This window comes from Mauremys mutica, chromosome 4 (assembly GCF_020497125.1).
Source record: "Mauremys mutica isolate MM-2020 ecotype Southern chromosome 4, ASM2049712v1, whole genome shotgun sequence".
Taxonomy (NCBI): domain Eukaryota; kingdom Metazoa; phylum Chordata; order Testudines; family Geoemydidae; genus Mauremys; species Mauremys mutica.
This window is the reverse complement of record NC_059075.1, coordinates 129,169,854-129,192,570: the sequence shown is the minus strand read 5'-3', so window position 1 is coordinate 129,192,570 and position 22,717 is coordinate 129,169,854. Positions and strand designations below refer to the sequence as shown.

Genomic DNA, 22,717 nt, shown 5'->3' with positions numbered 1-22,717 from the left:
AAGGAATCCTCATGGTAATCTGTGCAAGCAGCTAGCTACAGCTAAAGGGTGTGAAAGTGATTTAATCAAGGAAGTATCAGAGGGGTAGCCGTGTTAGTCTGGATCTGTAAAAGCATCAAAGAATCCTGTGGCACCTTATAGACTCAGGGCTTGGCTACACTTGAAAGTTGCAGTGCTGGGAGTTACAGCGCTGGTCATGCAGCTGTGCAGGAACAGCGCTGGTGTGTGGCCACACTCACAGCTACCAGCGCTGGTGTGTGGCCACATTTGCAGCACTGTTGGGAGTGCTGCATTATGGGCAGCTATCGCAGCATTCAAGTGGCAACAACGTGCTTTTCAAAAGAGGGGGGTGGAGGGTGGTGTACTGTGACAGGGAGCGGGGAAGATAGAGAGAGTGGATTTTTGGAGCCAACACTGTGTGTTAGCTTCCTGGATTGAAAAATCACAAAATGTTCGCGAACCCTTAGTCTTAATTGCAAACAGCCTGCATCCAACCCTGTTTCTCTGTCAAGCAAACATTCACTCCCTGCCTCTCATTTGATCGTTCACAGCCAGGTACAGATAGCTCCTGTTTGCTGTGATCAGTGTTTGTTTTTTTAGATAAGCAGTTCAACGAGCTCCGATCGGAGTTCACAACAAAACAAAGAGAGGCTGCATAACAAAACAAAGAGTAATTTAGTTAAAAGCATTCTGGGATATCTCCTTATTCCCTGGAGGCCAATAAAAGTGCTGGTGTGTGTCCACACTTGATGAGCAGCGCTGGATCACCAGCGCTGCAATCGCTACACCCCAACCTGACCAGGTGTACAGCCAGCGCTGCAGCCAGGGAGTTGCAGCGCTGGATGTGCCTTGCAGGTGTGGACGGTTACTAATTGCAGCGCTGGAAAGCCTCTACCAGCGCTGCAACTTGCAAGTGTAGCCAAGCCCTAACAGACGTTCTTCTTCGAGTGATTGCTCCTATGCATTCCATGTAGGTGTGCGCGCCGTGCGTGCACGGCTCTCCGGAACATTTTTACCCTAGCAACTCCGGCGGGCCGGCTGGGCGCCCCCTGGAGTGGCGCCGCTATGGCGCCTGTTATATACCCCAGCCGGCCCGTCCGCTCCTCAGTTCCTTCTTACCGCCCGTGACGGCCAGTTGGAACAGTGGAGTGCTTTCTCACCTCCACAGCCCTAGCGTTTCTCCGTATCTTTAGTGTATATAGTTGTTTCACTTAGTGTATTAGTTAAGATTAGTTGAATAAGTTAGTTATATAGTTGTTATAGTTGTGATAGTAGGGAATTAGAGGGGTTAGCCCCTCTTCTTCCACAACCGGTGCGGGCTCATGCCCAAGGCACCGGGCTTTAAGCCCTGTGCGGCTTGTCAGCGGCCTATGCCCATCGGCGACCCGCACGATTCCTGTCTGCGCTGCCTCGGGGAATCGCACAGTACTGATAAGTGCCCGATTTGCACGGCATTCAAGCCGCGCACAAGAAAGGAGTGAGACTCGCGACTTAAACATCTCCTTACGGAGGCGGCACTTCAGCCCCCCGCTCCGTCCCCGGCACCGCCGAAACCATCCTCGGCGCGCAGCGCACCAGCGGCACCGAGCCGTCCCGGTACCGAGGCTCCTAAGGGTGCGCAGACGGCACCGAAGTCCCGGCACCGTTCCCTCTCCCCCCAGAGGAAGCGGAAGACGGCACACCCGGCTCCAAAGCCTGCAGCTTCGGGACAGATTACCCAGCCACCTCCGGCACCGGCTGTGGTAGTGCACAAGCCGTGCACGGTTCCGCCGACTCCGGCACCGGAAGAGCCATCGAGTCCGGTACCTCCCTGCTCCCCAGCCGCGGTAGAGCTGCATCTCCCGTCCACCCCTGAAACGTTTGTGACGGCGAGAGAGCTTATTCAGCTCATAGAGGCACCGAGCCTCCGGCCCCCGGCACCGCCGGTGCGGGCTGTTCAATTGTTGGGCAAGCCTGCTATGATGCGGCCCCAGACCCCTGACGGAAGAGAGGGGCGACGCTCCAAGCCTCGGACCCGGTCCCGGTCCAGGCAACGGTCGACGTCACGCCGGTCCCGATCCCGGCACCGATCCCAGTCTCGGTACCGCACCCCGTCCCGGCACCGGTCGCAGTCCCTGTACCGCTCAGTCTCGCGGTACCGGTCGCACTCCCGGCACCGCTCATGGTCCCGGTCACCGGACCGATGGTACCGTCGGAGATCCAGTTCCCGGTACCGCTCTCGACGTCGCGACTCCCGCAGCCGCTCTCGCCACCGGCGATCAAGGTCACGCTCTGCCTCCCGGTACCGAAGTGACCGACGGTCCAGATCACCGTCCTGGCACCATGACGGCCGGCACCGCTCCTCGGCACCGTCCGGGGATAAGCTGCCTCATTCAGCGGCGCACTCCATCAGCGCCTCCGCACCCCCGTGGCCTTCACGTCAGCCATCGGTCGTCTCCCAGGCGGCCAGCGAGACGGATCCCTGGGCTCCCTCCCAGAGCCAACATATTGGGCACCAGCAGTGGGGTTTCTGGGTCCCCTGGGCCGGATATGAGTCCCAAGGGCTCCCCTTGCCCCAGCGCCCAGTGGGTGCTGAACGCAGGATACCAGAAGCCACGGTGAGCCGCCCTCCCCCAACACCACTGGGGGAGACCTTACCGTCGTCGGACCCTGCAGGGCTTCCGTCAACCTCACAAGCCCCTGAGCAGCCTCCGGCAGAGGCGGTGGTACAGACTCCGTCTTCATCCTCCTCTCCAGATGAGGCAGTGGCGGGCGCCGCTACGGTAGACCCTCCCCCGATCGACCTGCGAGCCCACCAGGACCTTCTCCGCAGGGTGGCAAAGGCCATTGACCTTCCGGTGGCGGAGGTCCCGGAGGATGAAGACCCGGTGACCAACGTCATCGGCGCGGAGGCCCCGACGCGGGTGGCCCTGCCTTTCATTAAAACAATCCAGAAAAATGCCACGACCATCTGGCAGTCGCCGGCGTCCGTCCCCCCTACGGCAAGGGGCGTGGAACGTAAATACTTGGTCCCCCCCACGGGATACGAGTATCTCTACACTCACCCTGCTCCGGATTCACTGGTCGTCCAGTCCGTTAACGACCGTGAGCGGCATGGACAGCCAGCCCCGGCGCCGAAGTCGAAGGACGCCAGGCGCATGGACTTGTTGGGCCGCAAGGTGTATTTGGCGGGGGGTCTTCAGCTGCGTGTTGCAAACCAGCTGGCCCTCTTAGCCCGGTACGCCTTCGACATTTTCGTGTCCCTCACGAAATATATGGAACTGCTCCGGACGGATTCCCGGCGAGAGTTTTCGGCTCTGGTCGAAGAGGGCAGGACAGCCTCCCGCTCTTCCATCCAGGCTGCTATGGATTCGGCGGACTCAGGGGCCAGAACCCTGGCCTCTGGAGTCACTATGCGGCGCATCTCCTGGCTGCAGTCCTCCACATTGCCGCCGGAGGTGCAGTATACCCTCCAGGACCTGCCCTTTGAGACTCACGGCCTGTTCTCAGAGAAAACAGACTCGAGGATACAGACCCTGAAGGACGGTCGTGTAGCTATCCGCACTCTGGGTATGCACACACCAGCTACCCAGAGGCGCTCCTTCCGCCAACAGCAGCCCTTCCAGCCTTTTACCCAGGCCAGGTCAAGGCCTTATAATAGTCGGCGTAACGGCCTCAACCGCCGTAGACCTTCAGGCAGCAGGCGCAACCAGGCCCAGGCGTCGTCCAAGGCCCTGCAAGGGCCCAAACAGCAATTTTGATGGGACGCCCGAGGACGGCTCATCAGTCTATTCCCAGGATCCAACCCCTTTGTTTTGCAACCGCCTTTCCCACTTCCTCCCGGCGTGGTCCCAAATCACGTCGGACAGCTGGGTACTCCATACTATCCAGTATGGTTACCACCTTCAGTTTATTTCGCCCCCTCCTTCTCACCCACCTTCCCCATCCCTCTTCAGGGACCCCTCTCACGAGCAATGCCTCTTGCAAGAGGTCGAGACTCTGTTGAGGTTGGGTGCCATAGAGGAGGTGCCGCAAGACAGGCGGGGCAGGGGATTCTATTCCCGTTATTTTCTCATCCCCAAGGCGAAAGGAGGCCTCAGACCCATACTGGATCAAGCTCAAGTTTCGCATGGTGACCTTGGGGACCATCATTCCCTCCCTGGATCCGGGAGACTGGTTTGCCGCCCTCGACATGAAGGACGCATACTTCCATATTGCTATTTACCCTCCCCATCGATGCTACCTGCGTTTTGTGGTCAACGGTGTGCACTACCAGTTTGCGGTGCTACCCTTCGGCCTATCCACCGCTCCGAGGGTCTTCACCAAATGCATGGCAGTGGTTGCTGCAGACCTTCGCCGTCGTCGAGTTCACGTCTACCCTTATCTCGACGACTGGCTGGTTCGCGGGCCATCCCACCAATTGGTAACAGACCAAGTTGCCGAGATACTCTCCCTTTTTCGGGCACTGGGCCTTCTCGTCAATGTGGAGAAGTCCTCACTGACTCCATCTCAGAGGGTGGAGTTTATTGGAGCGGTCCTCGACTCCATGGTGGCCAGGGCCTGTCTCCCTCGCGCCCGGCACCAGACGATGGTCTCCATCATCCGAGACCTGCACGCTTTTCCCACTACGACGGTTCGGTCATGCCTCCGCCTCCTGGGCCACATGGCGTCATGCACGTTCGTCACCGCCTATGCGAGACTGCACCTTCGCCCATTTCAATCTTGGCTGGCGTCGGTGTACCGCCCACACCGCGACTCGATGGACAGAGTAGTCACGGTCACGAAGCCTACCCTCGCTTCGCTCGGCTGGTGGCTGAACCCAGAGGTCGTATGTGCAGGAGTCCCGTTCCGCCCTCCTCGTCCGTCCGTCACTCTAACGACGGATGCCTCGGCGTTGGGATGGGGGCACACCTGGGCGACCTACACACCCAGGTCCTCTGGTCGCCCCAGGAGCTCTCCCTCCACATCAATGTCAGGGAGCTGCGGGCAATTCGCTTGACGTGCCACGCCTTCCACACCCATCTGCGAGGCCAATGCGTAGCAGTGTTCACGGACAACACCACAGCGATGTTTTATGTGAACAAACAAGGCGGAGCCCGTTCCTCCCCGCTCTGCAAGGAAGCAATGCTCCTGTGGGACTTCTGCGTGACCCACTCAATTCACCTGGAAGCATCCTTTCTTCCGGGAGTGCAGAACACGCTGGCCGACCATCTCAGCAGGTCGTTCCTCTCCCACGAGTGGTCCCTCCGTCCAGATGTCGTCCACACAATCTTCCGGAGGTGGGGGTTTCCCCAGATAGACCTCTTTGCCTCCAGGGAGAACAGGAAGTGCCACCTGTTTTGCTCATTCCAGGGTCGCTCGCCAGGCTCCCTGTCGGACGCCTTCCTTTACCCCTGGACGGATCGTCTCCTCTACGCCTTCCCTCCGTTCCCGCTGGTGCACCGTGTGCTACTGAAGCTTCGGAGGGACAGAGCCCGTGTCATACTCGTAGCTCCGGCCTGGCCGAGGCAGCACTGGTACACCCTGCTGCTCGAGCTCTCCGTTCGGGATCCCATCCCCCTTCCGTTATGGCCGGACCTGATCACCCAGGACTTCGGCAAACTGCGCCATCCGAACCTGCAGTCCCTCCATCTTACAGCTTGGTACCTGAGTGGTTGACCCACGCAGAGAGGGACTGTTCGGCGGCAGTTCAGCACATCCTGCTAGAGAGCAGAAAGCCTTCCACTCGCTCCACCTATCTGTCGAAATGGAAGCGGTTCGTGCTCTGGTGTGACCAACGAGGCCTCAATCCGTTCGTAGTCCCGGTCTCTACCATCCTCGACTACCTTTGGTACCTTAAGGAGCAAGGTCTTGCGGTCTCCTCCTTGAGAGTACACCTGGCAGCAGTGTCCGCCTTTCGTCCATCTATGGGAGGTCGATCCATCTTCTCTAACCTGATGGTTTCCCGCTTCCTTAAGGGCCTGGACCGGTTGTACCCGCCGGTGCGGCGTCCTGCCCCGACCTGTGATCTGAACCTCGTTCTGGCCAAGCTTATGGGACCGCCCTTCGAGCCTCTAGCCACATGCTCTCTGCTCTACCTCTCCTGGAAGACAGCCTTCCTCGTCGCCATTACATCAGCGAGACAAGTCTCTGAGCTCCGTGCTCTAACGGTTGGACCACCATACACCGTCTTCCACGGAGACAAGGTGCAGCTTCGACCACACCCGGCCTTCCTCCCCAAGGTGGTGTCGGCCTTCCACCTCAACCAGGAGATCTTCCTCCCCGTCTTCTTCCCGAAGCCGCACGCCTCACTTCGTGAGCAACAGCTGCACACCCTGGACGTCCGCAGGGCGCTTGCCTTTTACATCGAGCGGACGAAGCCCTTCCGGCATTCGACCCAGCTGTTTGTGGCAGTCGCCGACCGCATGAAGGGTGAGCCGGTCTCCTCCCAGCGGATTTCCTCCTGGGTAACGGCGTGTATTCGGACGTGCTACGAGCTTGCTCGCGTGCCACCATGCCGCCTCACTGCTCACTCGACGAGAGCGCACGCCTCGTCTGCCGCCTTCCTGGTCCATGTTCCCATCCAGGACATTTGTAGAGCGGCCACCTGGTCTTCGGTCCACACCTTCGCCTCCCATTACGCGTTGGTGCAGCAATCAAGAGACGATGCAGCCTTCGGCTCCGCAGTCTTACACTCTGCCACGTCTCACTCCGACCCCACCGCCTAGGTAAGGCTTGGGAATCACCTACATGGAATGCATAGGAGCAATCACTCGAAGAAGAAAAGACGGTTACTCACCGTAGTAACTGTTGTTCTTCGAGATGCGTTGCTCCTATCCATTCCAGACCCGCCCTCCTTTCCCACTGTCGGAGTAGCCGGCAAGAAGGAACTGAGGAGCGGACGGTCCGGCTGGGGTATATAACAGGCGCCATAGCGGCGCCACTCCAGGGGGCACCCAGCCGGCCCGCCAGAGTTGCTAGGGTAAAAATGTTCCGGAGAGCCGTGCACGCACGGCGCGCACACCTACATGGAATGGATAGGAGCAACACATCTCGAAGAACAACAGTTACTACGGTGAGTAACCGTCTTTTTTACAGCATGAGCTTTCGTGGGTGAATACCCATATCTACACCAGCGACACCATCACAGGACCTAACCAGATCGGCCACACCCTCACCGGTTCATTCACCTGCATGTCCACCAATGTAATATACGCCATCGTATGCCAGCAATGCCCCTCTGCTATGTACATCGGCCAAACTGGACAGTCTCTAAGGAAAAGGATAAATGGACACAAATCAGATATTAGGAATGGCAATATACAAAAACCTGTAGGAGAACACTTCAACCTCCCTGGCCACACAATAGCAGATCTTAAGGTGGCCATCCTACAACAAAAAAAACTTCAGGACCAGACTTCAAAGAGAAACTGCTGAGCTTCAGTTCATCTGCAAATTTGACACCATCAGCTCAGGATTAAACAAAGACTCTGAATGGCTTGCCAACTACAGAACCAGTTTCTCCTCCCTTGGTTTTCACACCTCAACTGCTAGAACAGGGCCTCATCCTCCCTGATTGAACTAACCTCGTTATCTCTAGCTTGCTTCTTGCTTGCATATATATACCTGCCCCTGGAAATTTCCACTACTTGCATCCGACGAAGTGGGTATTCACCCACAAAAGCTCATGCTGCAAAACGTTTGTTAGTCTATAAGGTGCCACAGGATTCTTTGCTGCTTAATCAAGGAAGTTTCAGTTCCTAACAGCCAGAAATTTTCTGTTGTAAATGGATCCACTGACTTTCCTTCTGAAAGATCTAGTGTGGATAGCTTTGAAAAGGTCTCAGATGGAGTAAGAGCTGTTAAAAAAGTTAAGCAGCCCTATAGCCAAGTGGCTGTGTTTGGCCAGCTTGTTGGGAAGACAATGATGTTGGGAAAGGAATGTCTTCATGCTGATTCTTTAAGTGAGCAGTATGTGTGGTATCCACCCATTGCAGTTTGGCTGTTCCATACTCTGCTGGGTACCAGGCCCTGCACAGAGAACTGCTAAGAGCAAGGATTGATGAGGCAGCAGGCATCCGGCCATGAACTCTTGCTAAGTGTCCCTGGAGTGATGTGAATGGGAGTAACCAGTGAGGTACTATAGAAGCTGTTATGATTTCAACTAGCCCTTTAGTTAACAGCCATGTTTATAAGGAGGTATATATAACAGAAGTAGTTACAGGGGGTAACCTAGGGTCAGACACTTGTGAATGGGAACAGATGTAAATTTCGATTAGCTAAGGGGGCCTCACGATTCTAAGGAAATGATGCTTTATGATGAGGGGCTAAAATCTTTGGGGTAAGAACTTCTTTGCCTTAGAATTAAGGGTCTCAAGTTATCTATGCTGGCTTGGTAAATCTAAGTATTGGAATAACCACCAGCTTCTGGGGTTTGTCTGCCCTATTTTGTTTGCAGTTCACCCTAATTGAGTGACCTCAGCTGGCTCCCATAGGCAGCACTATCACAGTAGCCTAGAAACCCTCAGTGCCCTGGCTCAAGCAGGAGCTCAGAGCTGCCAGATTCCTTTCCATGGAGCTGGGAGCCTGGCTCCCTGGGTCTGTGGCCCCAAGGCAGTCCCACCACCAGCCAGGGAACCCAGGGCTTCCACACTCTGCTAATGTAACCCATGTGCCTAATAGGGAGATATCTCTTTAAGAGACCCACTTGGGGGAGGTAGGAGTGAGTTGGGTCTGGGTCACTGTTGCTAGGCAGATTAAGCACTTCACATCCAGCAGCTTTTGGAATTGGGGGTGATAGCTCTGGGTCTGCTCCAATAGGTTCCCCATTGCTGGGATGAGACTCCAGGAGGGCAAGCAGTCAGGGCAGCTGCTTTGCAGAAGGCCACGTGCCCTGGGTGAGTTGGGAGAAGAAGCTGAGCCCAGGAGCAGGAAGCAGATTGCTGCCCCTAACTCTGAAGCATTTTGCAGCAGGTGAGTGAATCCTCTAACAGGGATGCATGGGACCGAAAATCACTTCTATTTTAATTGTATGTTTTGAATGTTGTTTTGATTTTAGCCAAACTGTTCTAGTTACATTGTCTCAACTTGTGAGTCACCAACTTTTCTTTAAATGCAGTAATGAGGAAAGACTCATTTCTAGTTTGCTATTCTCAGTTTTGTATTTTCTTGTAACAAGGTTTTCTTTAAATCTAGTCACATAACTGAGTGGTTGGTTAGTCAGCTGGCTGGCTAGCAGGAATTTCAGCAGAGGAAGAGTCTGCCTGGATTCCAGCTGAAGATTCCTACAAGCAATGGAGGGAAGATGTTGTTTTAGACTCAGCACACTGTCTAGATTTGGTGATCAAAGACTGTAACTAAGACTTGGATGAACAAAATCTAAGCATTTGGGAACTTCTCACTATTTCTGTGGGGACTGAACTGTTCAGATTTTAATTAGTTTTCTTTATTTGTTTTTATGTATAACTGTGAAGGTAATGTCTGTGGATTATAAAGTAGCCATGTCATGCTGTAAAAATTAGATGATTATTTGTCTCTATCATAAGACTTTATAAAGTTATTTAATTAAAATCATTTCAGTTCCTTTTGGGACTTGAATGTGGGGAGGTTGATCCCGTGCAGTCCTTACTGAAAATCCTTAGAGACTGAACTCTGAGTCTCCAGCCACTTTCTATGGGAGTTGGGTTTTTTATTTAAGGCGCTGGAGACGGGAAATGAAATGAGGTTTCAAATTGGCACCCGAACAGACAGGGACTTGAGGATTGCTCAAGGCTCACCTCTGAATTCTTTTGAGGAATATTGCCATTAGTTATACAAGAATGTGGTGGTGGTGAATATTATTGAATTTGTGCACTGTATTAATATTAAGATAATGGAAACTTGTACGCAGTTAGCGTTAGATCCCTATAGGACCATTTTGGTCAGTGATGTGTCCCCTGTTGATAGTACGTACAGCAGAAATGAAGAGGGCTATTAGACTCTTTGGGCATTGACTAATATGAGGCACATGAAGGGAGAACAAAAAGATTTGATTCTCTGTGAATTTGAAGATTCTGTGAGACACATAGGAAGGAAATGTGTGTTGAAGAAGCTAGGGGAGCAACAGGATGTGACTTCTATCCATTTTGAGGTTTTGCCATTTATATCCAGTGGCTCTGTGCCCAGAGTACCTCAGTGCAGGAATCACAGATTTTCTGTGTATTCTGACAGAGGGTTCAAAACTGAGACACAGGCTGTGGTTACACCTGTGGCTGACAGACAGACTAGGTCAGGGGTCGGCAACCTATGGCACACGAGACGATTTTTAATGGCACGCCGAGGTCCTGGCCACCAGTCCCGCTCAGCCCGCTGCTGGCCTGGATGGGCGGAAACCTGGGCCGGCAGCAGGCTGAGTGAATCCAGCGGCTGGAACCTTGGCTGGCAGGAGGCGGCGGACGGAACTCCAGACCGGCAGCAGGTTGAGCCGCTCAGTCCGCTGCCGCTCTGGGGTCCTGGTCGCCAGCCCTGCTCAGCCCGCTGCTCTGGGGTTCCGGCTGCTGGCCCCTTGAGGCTCACTAGAGAACCACCTTCTGCATACCTGGCTAGACTACACAGATTAGCCCAAGAAGTTTAGGAGGCTGGTGGGGTAAAAGATACTGAATTGGACTCTTTTATATACAAAATCAATTTTTCCATGGTTGTTGGCATAAATCCTTATTAAATGTGCTCTTATTAAAAGGGATTAATTGTAGTGGTAGGGAAAAAAAGAGTCTCTTATGCCACACTCCTTTTTGAGCTGAGATCCATTGAAAGGGAGCACTCTCATAAACAGAAGAGAAAACTTCAACAAGAACTAGAAGGAAAAGGAAGGCCATTGAGTAGAGTAGTTTGCAGTTGATGATGGCATATGAAAATACTCCCAGTGCCCATGAAGAAGTCACTGCAATAGCCTGGAAGGAGAAATAGCTGCAGGCTGAGCAGCAGTTGGTAGGACTGCAGTTGACCCAGCCAAGTTCTGAAACGTCCATTGCAGATACACGATTTACTCCTCAAAAACCCAAAGAATGTAATAAACAAGCAATACCAAGATTTAACAGAAGAAATCCTTTATGTTTTAACTGTGGGCAAATAGGACATTTTTAAAATGAATGTCAGAATTCTCCTGACCCAAATTTAATACATCAGCAGTTGACTGGTAGACATTCAAATCAGAACAAGTTTGAGCCAGGAAGAAAAGAAACTAACACCTCTCAGAGCAAGGCTGCTAGTCAGTCGGTTCAGGAGACAGATGTTACCCAAATGGGTTAGTGGGGCCATCTGGCAGTTAGCGGGACTTGCTTATCATGGCTATGTATACCTAGATGGAGTAAAGAGTATGTGCCTAATAGATGCTGGTTCTCAAGTTACTTGCATATGTGAAACTCTGTAATGACCACTTATCTTATTGAAAGTTACAGGCAATTGGCAGTACAGTTCAGATAGAAGGGGCAGGAGGGCAAATGGTTCCATACCTTGAAGATATGATTCCCAAAGTTCATCTGTGGGACTAATGAACAACATGTGGTGCTGGTGCATAAGAAGACTGGAGCTCTTGGGATGGTGTTGGATTATAGAAAACTGAACAGCATTACCAGAAAGGATGCCTATCCATTACCCAGGATAGAAGCCACTGCAAAGGGATTAAGAGACCTAACTACAAAAGTAGATCCCCCAAGCCCCCGATCAGCTGCCCCCTCACCCTATAGATGCCTGCGTGCGTGGGCATGTGCCCAGACACCCGAGTCCTGACCTCAGAGCCTGCGGCCTGGCAGATCCCCAAACTAGGCCTCAGCTGCAGAGCCTTAGCTGCTTGGCCTTTACAGACAATTGGGTCCCCCCCCAAACACAGCCAAGGTGGGGTGCTGCCTCCCCCCCTTGCACTCACTAGCACAGTAGTTGGAGCAGTCACCCATGACCTGGGGTGCCTGGGGTCAAGCCATGGCTCCAAATGAGGCCAAGGTGCCATCCAGTCTCCCACCTCCCGGCTGCATGCCCGGACCCCTGGGCCAGCATCTCCCTCCACATTTGTTGTGGAAAAGTGGGGGGTGACATGGCTCAGTTTCCTCACTCCCGGAGCAGGTTCACAGCTGGGCTTCCCAACTGGAGCTAGATAAGGGCTGAGCTCCCTGGGCAGGCCGGGATTAGTGCATGCCCTCTCCTTGGCATTTCCGAGGGGTGTCTCTCTAAGTGGTCTCAATGTCACTAGAGAGACCAGAACACCACACCCAGAAAGGGTGTGGGTTACAGGTAAATACAGGCAGGGATGAGGTGCTCAGATACTGCAGTGATGGGGGAGTCCTAGAAATAATGAGTGAATGGGGTTCATTAGGACTTCTTGCTGGTGTCTGCAGGCCCCCCTCAGCTGTGGAGGGGATGTTTAGTGATGGTTGCTGATTGTTCCCACTAGTCTGCTACCTCCTTGTCATGGGGCCGAGAGGTACAGCGCTGGCCTGGTCTGCCAGGGCTCTCCTGAGCACTGTGGCTCTGACCTCTGCTTCCTTCCTTTCAATCGTGGTCCTCAAAGGCTTGAGCAGGACAGCAAGTCCTAGGTCCGCTGCCTGGCTTCTCAGACCATCCTAATCCTAGATGTCTTCAGGGACCAACCCCACTCTGGCTGCAACCTACTGACCTTCGCCCGCAGGATCAGAAGGATGTGTGCTAGGTAGAGTCCAGTCACTGGAGCCACCAGCTGCCCCTGCTCTGCTAAAAGCCAGCCTCCCTCCTTTGGGGCTTCGTGCACCACAGCCTGCCTGAGCAGGGTGAAACACTTGGTGTCTATGGGGGAGGCTCTTCCCACCACCCCAGACCCTGGCTTCTTCCCCATCGGCCGCCTGCCCCACCGTGTGCAATCCCTCATACAGAGCAGCCCCACTTCTCCGTTTCATTTTGATGTGTTTATTTATGAAGACAGCACAAGGAACAGACACGTCCATTGGAAAAAACCATGTACAGCATGAGGCGTCAATAACCCCATTTACAGTAATACATCGAGGTATAAAATATATACACACCTTGTCCTCTACACAGAACACAGACTGTGCCGCTGGATCCCACAACCCATACAGGGAGAAAGCCGTAGCAAGCGTTGACATCTCCAAAAACATCTCAGGGCAAGAAAAGGCACCTGCTGTTTGCAACACTTGTACAGGACAGACACAGGGTGAGGGCTAGACTAAGTGCACAGTGTTATGTCTGCTCCATCTCTACCATCTGGGTTTCCATACACAACTGCTCCCACTCAAAATGCAGGGCAGGCGTAAGGTTACTATCCCATCACCAAAAGAGCCTCAATGTAAAGCAGTGCTCCTTCCTGTGCCTGGGGCTGGGGAAGAAATCACACAGATAACTACACCAAAGGCCAGGCATCATCCCACGGTAAAGCAAGGCTGTAGTGTAAGGCGGAGGAGCCCCGGGATGAACGAGGTGAGGCATGGGACAATGCAGCTAAGACTTGCAGGGCTGGGCACCAGAAGAATCTCCTGGTGGAACTTTGGGGTATGGCAGGGAAGGGGTGGAAGGATCCCTGCTTGGGGTCAGTCCTACTACCAATGGCTCACTGCCTTTGCAGAGGCACAAGGCCACCGATGAAGGCCATTCATCCTACTCCCCTGGGTCTTGTGACCCAGCTCCCCCAAGAACGTTAAAACAAGTGACTTTGTTGTTAGGGCTGAAGGGGGTGATGGCACCAGTCAGCTCAGAGAGAAATCTGACCCTGGTGCTCTTTGGGGGATCGTACCTGAAATGGGGGTCAGCGGGAGGCATGATGGGAATACAGCTGGAAGAATGAGGGGGTGGAAGGGCTGAGTGTAAAGGACCAGGAAGGAAGCAGGGTCTGGGAGAGGGTCAGTGCCGGGACATCCCGTTGCTCATGAGAATCCGCCTTCCAAGTAGCGCAGCCCCAGGTCTGTAACCCTGACGCTGGGGAGCACTGCTAAGCGAAGTCCACCGCTACAGGCACACGGCCCTGCCCAACATAAGGGCTTCAGCACAGGGCCCTCAGAAGGGGGGTTACTACTGTGTCCTGAGGAGCATGAGGGATGGGACTTGTGGGAAGCCTGTGCTTCTGACAAGGCTTTGGGGGGCTAAAGGAGTCGGCTTCTGAAGAGGACACTGTGCCCTGTCACCAGTGATTAGAGGGAACGGGCTAGCACTCTGGCTCTGCGGTGCTAACAGCTAATCAAGGGCCTGAAAGGGGTGAGCCGGGGGGTGCTAGACCTTAGCCCTTCCCCTGCTGCGCCCATGGTAGCAGATGGGACAGAGTGGTCCCAGCTCCAGGAGGGTACCACAGCCAGTGCTGCGAACGGAGCTGCATGGCCCATATGGCTGGGAGAGGACAAGGGTGGAGCAGTTGGGGTGGGGGGAAGTCTGGCAGGACTCTAGACAGAAAGCAGAAACAGCAAGTTCAATTGTCTCCATTGTCAGTTAGGGCATCTTCCCTGGGCCTGGGCCCCCTGGAGAGTTCTGCATGAGCAGGGGCTGCACAGACAGCAGATAAGGGAACAGGGCCCCTAGGTGCCATGCTAGGGGTACATGCAGTGCCCTGCAGTGTAAACAAAAAGAAAATCATTCCAGGGAGGCAGCTCAGACCTTTAACTTCCATCATCTCCCCACTGGTCAGTTTCACCATCAGTCTGCAGGAGGCGCCATTGCTGCAGCAGCCTTGAGGGCTACCTGTGCTGACCTGTCCCTCCCGGTTCTTGTGCAGTGTATAGGGGAAAGCAGTCACTGGCCTGTCAAGTCCCGGATGGTTTCAGGGCCAGGAAGGGTGAGGGAGAGAGAGGTAGTGGGAGCAGGGTTGGGAGAGGTTGGTGGTCAGATGCAGATGCCATTTTTAAGGGTGTAGGTTACACATCCATAAATGAGTGTGTGTCTATGGGCCTGACTCTCACGGCCCCACAGACGCTGCAGTGACTGGGCAGAATCAGAATCAGGGCTAGGGAGACAGCTCACTGCAGTTCCCAGGCCTGCATCCACCTTGGGCTCCTTTCAGCCCCTAAGTTACTGGGGTACAGGCCCTCCCCAGGTGCTGGTGCCAACACGACGAAGACTTGTGGTGGTGAATTTATCTCCTGAGCCCTCGCTGTCCTGCCCTGTTACCTACTTCCCATAATAGATGCACCCAGGTAAACTCTCCCAGCTCACCCACTGCCCCTGCACAGAGGCATTTGTTCCGCATCTCCCCACCTTACATGGTACCATCAGTGTGACTGTACCCAAAAGGGCCTCTTGATTTCTGCTGTCCTTTTGCCTGTGCTGGTGCCTGAAAGCACAATCACGTACAATCACTAGCAGGCAGATTTTGAAGACAAGGAACAAATATAACTCTTTAGTTCTTCCAAGAGGCTAACGCGCCCAGCTACCAAGGACAGCAGGGGTACATTGGGGGTGTGCTTTGAGTTACTGGCCCCCAGAAGGGGTGCAGCATATATAGTTTAGGGGAATGTGCTTCCCCTTTGATTGTACATTACAAAGCTGCCCCTTATTCCCATGATTAAGTGGCATTGTGCTTTCAGCTAGGGCTGTTCCAGGATTTTCTCCCTGGTTAAGAGGAAGGATAATTTTGTGGCTAAAAGTCCAGGGAGCAGATCCTCAGCTGGTGTAAACCATCCTTGCTCCATCCCTGAAGTTGTGACCATTTTCACCAGCTGAGAATCTGGCCTAAGGGCATTTGGATTCAGAAAAAAATGGACATTAATCTGGTGGCTGGGAAAGAGTCCCTGTGTTAGGGGCCATTTCAGCCAAACACAAGCTTTATACATGAGCTTAGGAGAAACTCCATACCCCTATTCTCACATGGATCCTGAATATGATGCCACAAGAGGCTCCTGTTAAATTAGGGTTAAGTGCAGCCAGATCATGGTAAAATCGGTCACTGCATGGTTCCAGACAAGGAGCCATTCCCTGGTGGCCACAGCCAGCGTCGGGACCAGAAGGGTGCACACTGATTTCACTAAATCTGAGGCCCTCACTTCCCAGGTCCTCAGCTTCAGCTGAATCAGCGTCAGGCTACCTCAGTGCTTTCAAGAACAGGTAGGCGGGGGGTTGGCCCGGGCCCGTCTGGGCTCACAGCAGGATTATTGTGGGCTTGAGAGGCATTCCGGTGTCCACCTGGCCCACGCTGGCTCAAGGTGGCATTTGGAGCTCCTCTTGACAACTTGCAGACAGGGTCTCCAAGTAAGAGTCAGGGTCATGGTTTTCAAGAGCAGCTAGTTTCAGGGGCCCAGCCCATGACACCTTAAAGAGAAAGCCCTGAGCACGCGCTGTCTGGTGGTCAGGCCACTTTCAAGTGTCAAGTTGGGCCTCCAACAATCAAAGGCCCTTTTTTAAAGGCTAAAGGGGGCATTTTCCAAGCAGAGCAAGGTGCGGTATGTCACACTGCAACGCTAAGGCAGGACAAGCCCCCAGGACCCGAGCGGCTCAGCAATGCAGGTGTCGGCAGACTGTGCGTTTCCAGGACAAATTCAAGTTTCAAAATCATTTAAAAAAAAAAAAAGGCTCAGACCATGAGGTAGCTTAACCAAAAGAACCCCCCCATATGATACCCTCACAATGAAAAAGGACCACACGTGCACGCACACACACACACACAGCTACAGTACAACACAGCCCCCTCCTGCTCTCCTGCCACACAGGGAGAGGAGCCGGCAGGGGCACCTCAAGGGAAGGGCTTTGCCCAGCACATGGGAACTGACCGTGGACACACACTAGGTGCTCTGTACTGGATCATCTGACGCTGGCTGGCTGAGCACAACTTGGGAGGAAATTTCCATCTTTCAACCTGTTTGTTCCTATTGAGCTCCTGTGGAGTTTTGCTGGCCGAGAACACCCCGACATGCAATCATTTGGTGCAAGACAGAGAGGCCCAGCCACCATGAGCGCTCAGTCTTGCAACGTGCTGTGGGTCACTGGAGCGGAGTTGCCTGAGATTAGCCCCGAGGGAAAGAACCCCAAGAGGTGGCCACATGCAGGTGAAATCTTCCCTTCTCATGCAGCGACCCCCCACTGAGCGCCTGATCAAAAATCCATGGAGGTCAATGGGAGACTTTCTGCTGACTTCAGATCAGCCTCTTAAAGATCCAATGAAGTCCCATTAAAGCAGAGACACCACTGCCCCAGCTCCCTTCTGCCCCCTGATCCATTCACACCTGCAAGGGCGGACGGGATGTCAAGTGTTACCCCATGAGAGCAGCTGCATTCAAAAGCCATTGTGATGAGCAGAGACTCGGACATCATCCTCCAGGGTACAGACCTCCCACGCACGCACCAGCTACACGAGTGGCGACTCAGAGCCCCTAGCTCCCATCCTCTTCATTTCAGACAATTCACATTTGCTTGTCCCTCTTGTTGCCAAATGGAAAAAAATCCATCTTTTCTCTCCCAGCCAATTTAATCCTGTTCCATCAGGGGTATCTTGGATATAATCCACTCTCTCGGTAGCTGGAACGCATCACTTTAACCTGCGTTCCCCTCCCACCTGGCATCAGCAGAGTCCTGGGGACGCTTCTCCTTTCGTTGGTGGTAGCAGTGGGAGAATGATGGGTGGTTGTCACGCGTAGCTGAGCAAACCAAGTCACTGTGTTTGGATCCCACCAGAGACAGCACCCTGGCAGGACTTCCGAGCTCCCCATCCCGGTCAGTAGCCAGATGCTCAGAGGCATGATGGAACTGAACACATTTTCCCACCTCAGAAACACTGCTTTGGTTCCACAGCAGCGATTGGAGGCAATTTTTACTTTGTCCAGCAGGGGGCGATCAATCACTTTTTTGTAGGGTTTGCTACTATGAGATGGCAGCTGGATTATCAAAAGGCAAAAGAAATAAATAAAGAGACTGCTGCTGTTTAGAAAGTTGAAACATTTCCTATCCAGGTTATAAGTCTGAAAGGAGGTCAAATCTGGGGTAAGAACCCCTTGGTGTTGTCCTTCGAGGTGCCGTGTAGAAGGACACCAGGAGAAATCACCTGTTAGCCAAGGATACTGAAAGTCTTGGATCCTAGAGAACACACAATCCATTGCTGATGGGGTTAGCTGAAGGGCCAACACTTCACCATCCCCAGCACATTGACGGGGATCAATCCGTAAAACCAGACTCCAGCTGCCGCCTTACGTGATGTGCGACGCGACACAAGAAACGCACCCGGGGAAAACGGCCAGCCTGCTGCGGTTCCCTCAGGTCCATTTCATGGCAAGTTCTGCACCCCCAGGGCGTTAAGCAGCAGCAAAAAGCTGGGTGACGAAGGGTCCGACTGCACTGGGCGTTGGCTGCGTGGGACTGGGACGCCTTAGCCAGTCCTTAGGGGAGGGGGGAGTGAAGGTAGCGAAAGACCCCAGTGAAAGTGAGTCCACGTGCTTTGGGGAGTGCAGCACTGTGGGATGCCCACGTGGCTCTGGCAGCTGCAGGCACTTGGCTGTGGATGCCCCGGAGGAAGGGGGGCACCCAAGCATGGCGGGAGATGGTGGCGAGAGACCTTACGGAATTTTGACTTTTATAAAACCCAAATCTGGGGTGACCTTGGTGATTTAGTGTCTTGTGCCAGACTGGCAGTGCAGGTGGGTGGCAAGCAGAGCATGGGCAGGCCATGGGCATGGGCAACCACTCATTGCCCCCACAGCTCTGCTAATGCACCTCAAGTCTCATGTGGCCCCTCCCACTACCCCTGTCCTCCCCTTCATCCAGCTCCATTCTAGCCCTGCCCTGCTGCAGATCCTGTTCAGAGCGCCCCATGCCCTCCACCGTTGCCAACGCACCTCTCTCCTGACCATATAACCACCCCCTGCCCACCTATCCACACACTACTCTAATCCCGGACCTCTCCTGAGCCAGGCCCCACAGGACTGCCCCAAGCAAACCTAAACCCCTCCTGTGAGATGGTGCCGAGAGCTTAGCCCTTCCCCAGCATTAAAGCCTTTCCCGGCTATTAAAAATCCCCAGGTCCCAATCCATTCTCAAGGGTGCTAAAAAAATTCTTTAAAAGCCCCACTATAAAAGCTTTGATCCCTTCCCGCAGCAGCTGGGAACGAGCTAGTCCCATGCACAGCAGAGATGGCACCAAGCCGGGTGTCCAAATGGGCAGTGAGGGGACCACAGGGAAGAGCGAACGGACCAGTGCACGATTAAGGCTCAGTCAGGTCGGGGGAGGGGGGCAAAGTGAACAGATCCAGAAACTCTGCTTTTCCTTGGAGATGCCCACAGGGATTTTTCCCCCAATGTGCCAGCTTCCTTCTCTCCACCCCCGGGACAGAAGGGGGAGCATCCTGGCTCAGAATGAGGTGGGTCAGATGCAGAGGTCGACAATTGCCAGGCAGCATGCGGATTTGGTCAGGAGACCCAGCGATGGGGGTGCTGAACAGGCTGTGGGACAGACTGGAATGATCCCGTTGAGTCTCTCAGTTCAGGGTCCTCCCCGTGGCTGGCAAGGTCATGTCCCGGTCAGCAGAAAGCCCTATGCATCATGAAACCCAGCATGGGGCTGGACGGGAACTACGCCCCCTACCCATGGAAGCTGGCAGTGCACAAAGCCCCAGCTGAGATGCCATCACCCCAGAGTCCTGGAAACAAGCATACATAGGCCAGGCCGCTCCCAGCTCTTCACGGCCAGGGAGAGGGGATGGGGCCTGGGCCCGCCAGGGAGCCTGACAGTTGCCCTGGCTCCAGCCTTTCCAGCACCTAGGTTGGGCCGTTCAGGAATCTTCTCCTGCTCCAGAGCTTCACCGTCAGGTCACTGGGGAAGGAAGAGAGAGAGGAAGTGAGGCCGGGGGCTGCCCCCGCTCCAGCTGGGAGAGGCAGCACAGCACGTACAATCGGCTAGGGGCCATGCCCTGCCCCAACTCCCCCACCCCCAAATGCACCACGCTGCAGCCCAGGAGAGCCAGGCTGCTGTGCCCCAGGCGGGTGGACACCAGTGCAAGGAGGGAGCAGATGCGCCCAGCTGCCCACTAGTGGGATAATCCCCCAGAGCGCTAGTAATGGAGCACTCGGCCAGAGCACAGGCTCAGCCAGTGGCACCTCACTGGCAGTGGCCAGTGACGCAGTGGGGGGTGGGGATGGGGTGGGGACCCCCCCTCAGCAGTGGCCCAGGAGGAGCAGTAGTCAGATGGGCAAACCCCATGCAGCACCGAGCGGGCCCCGGGATCCAATCACCCCTTCACAAGGTTTGGAGAGGCCGGGGGAGCTGCCAGCCCTGGCCCCCCTTCCCTGCTGCTACAAGGGGGCAGGCAGCCCGCCCCAAGGCAAAGGCACAGAGCAACCTGGGGGGCAGGGAGGGGCCAAGAGGACGGTCTCCTCTTGCAAAGAGCTCTACATGGGGGGGAAAATCCAAAAGAATCTCATACCGTTAAGAAGCAGCTGAGACCAGAGCGGAGAGAGAAGAGACAGAGAGAGAAAAGGAGAGAGAGCCGGAGAGGGGGTGAGAGCCAGAGAGAGCAGGAGGAGGGTCAAGGCAGGCTAGTGGCACGCCCCTTTATGGCAAGGACGCGGCGAGGAAGGCAGGGGGTGAGCCCAGGCACGTAAGTCCATAGCTTTACCCGGCAGTCACTGCGGCACAGAGAGAAACAGAGTGGGGAAGAGAGGAAGAGAAAGGAAAGGAGAAAAGGGACATGGTCGGAAAAGAGGAGATCAGAGGCGGTGCCAGCGACATTGCAGGGGGCGGGCGTGAGCCCAGGGACCCTCTCTGGGGGCCAGGGAGCAGAGGGAGGGGGCCGTGGCGCTCTCATTGGAGATGCACAAGGTGCCCTCGAGGAGGAGCTGGTGCCCGGCAGGTAGGAAGCCTGTTCTCTGTGCTGAGGGCGGCAGGGCCAGCTGCCCCAGGTCTGGTTAGTCCCGGCACATTGACGGAGCTGGCAAGAGCATCCCAAAAGCATGGCAGGGCAGGTCAGGACCAGCACTCGGCATCACAGGATGGGGTACAGAAGCCTTGCTGTGGGGCAGGCTAACAATGGCTGAGAGATGGAGGAGGTGAGAGGCTAGATGGGGTTGGGGGCCCTGCAGCCGACTGCTGCCCCACACCAAACCGTCTGCAGCCCAGCTCCGGTGCTGTTCCCGTCCCTTGCTCCCTGTGCCATTCCAGGCCCTGCCACATGGCGGGAGCAACAGCGGGTTTGGAGAGCTCCTGTGGCTCTGCTGCACTGGGGTGAGTTGGGGGTCAGACCTCCCTCCCCCACGCCGCAGGGGCCTAGCCCCGCCAACAGCCCTCACCTGGAAGCAGTGAATATGTGCTTGGAATTGGTGCAGATGGCATTGATGGGGCTGTCGTGGCCCTTGATCTCCCCAACGGGCGTGAAGTTCTCCACATTCCAGACCTTCACCATGCCCCCGCGGCAGGCGCTCAGCAGCATGGGGCGGCCGGGGACGAAGGCCAGGGCGCAGACCCAGTCCTTGTGCGCGTTGGGGATTTGCTGGCAGGCACAGAGACAGGGCAGAGCCAGTGAGCGCCCTCGGGGCAACAGAACACAATCCACGCTGCCAGCCTGGGCCATCAAGACCCAAACCGCCCCCTGAGCTCCGGGGCAGGGCCAGGCCAGCAGCCAGAGCCAGATGCTGGGTTTGCAGCTGGCTGCTGGGCCTGTAATGGGCTGATGCAAACCCCCCACATCTGTACAGTGGCCGAGAGCTGGAATTTAAGCTCCACTCAATTTCTCATCAAGCAGCAGCCGAGGATTTGAATTCAAGACAACGGGACTCTGGTGAGCTACAGAAGCAGCTCAGCAGGAGAGAAGAGGGCTCCGCCCCAGGAGACAATTGGTCACTGGGATTGGCCAGGGGATCTCCAAGCTCCGATCAATTCAAGCTGTGATGGCAACCCGGATACGAGACACACAAGATGGGGGAGAGAATCCCTTTGACTGGACCAATTTCTGTGGGGGGAAGGGACAAGTCTGCAAACTCAGAGCTCTTCTTCCGAGGTGGGGCTTGAAAACTTGTCCCTTCCACCCACAGAAGCTGATCCAATCAAAGAGATTTCCCCTCCCTACCCCGCACCCCGTCTCTCTAAGTATTTGTCTGCCATCAATCCTCAGCGCTCCAGTGGGAAGAAAAATGGGCATTAGCCCCATTTCATAGAGGAGAGACTGTGCGGGAGAGCCAGTGGTCACACAGCCACAAATGGCGACTAGCTCTGGGAAGCTCCATTTTGGGGGACACCCCGACCGCCCCATTTTCAGAGGGGCGGAGCCCCCACCGCTCCCCTTGACTCCCACAGTGCCCAGCTCCTCTGAACAACCCGGGCGGACACACAGTAGGTTCTCCAAAATAGAGGGCACCCCACAAAAAAAAAAAATTAAGACGACTCTGAAAGTATGAGCCAAGTCTCATGGCAGAGCCAGACCTCCTGCCTCCCAGCACCGGCCTGCACGCCCCCTTTGGCTGCTGCTCTATCCCAGACCCACCGGAGGCCGTCCCCACACTGCTGCGCGCCACCACTGAACTGGAGAGCCAGACACTGAGGCGTGTGGGGCCCGGAGACCAGACAGCCACACTCACCGGGGTCAGAAATAGGGACAACGCTGAGCACCATCTACCCCCAGACCAACCTGTCCCCCTTCCCCATAGGCCACTGAGCCCTTTAGCCGCAGCAGGTGGGGCCCAGCCATATAGAATGGCTACCGTGCATTGCCCATGGCTGTAAACTGCCTTCGGGACCCACCCTGCCAGCCACTGTGGTTTGCAACCCCTGGGGATCTTCCATTGCCTAGAGGCCCCATGTGCAACGTAGGGATGGGGTCCCTGTGTCTGCCGTCTGATCCTC

The 22,717-nt window shown here is 55.0% G+C and overlaps 1 protein-coding gene across 2 annotated transcripts in view; it reads right to left on the bottom strand.

Annotated features, from left to right (window-relative positions):
* Positions 1–12,854: 12,854 nt before the first annotated feature.
* KIF21B (kinesin family member 21B) overlaps positions 12,855–22,717 on the bottom strand; it is a 79,639-nt gene continuing 69,776 nt past the window's right edge. For both annotated transcript variants that reach the window (XM_045014650.1, XM_045014651.1), the window contains 2 exons: positions 21,169–21,368; positions 12,855–19,696 (listed from right to left, as the gene is read on the bottom strand). In XM_045014650.1, coding sequence (XP_044870585.1) covers positions 19,642–19,696; positions 21,169–21,368 — 255 coding nt within the window. In that variant the 3' untranslated portion in view covers positions 12,855–19,641. The remainder of the gene's footprint in view (positions 19,697–21,168; positions 21,369–22,717) is intronic.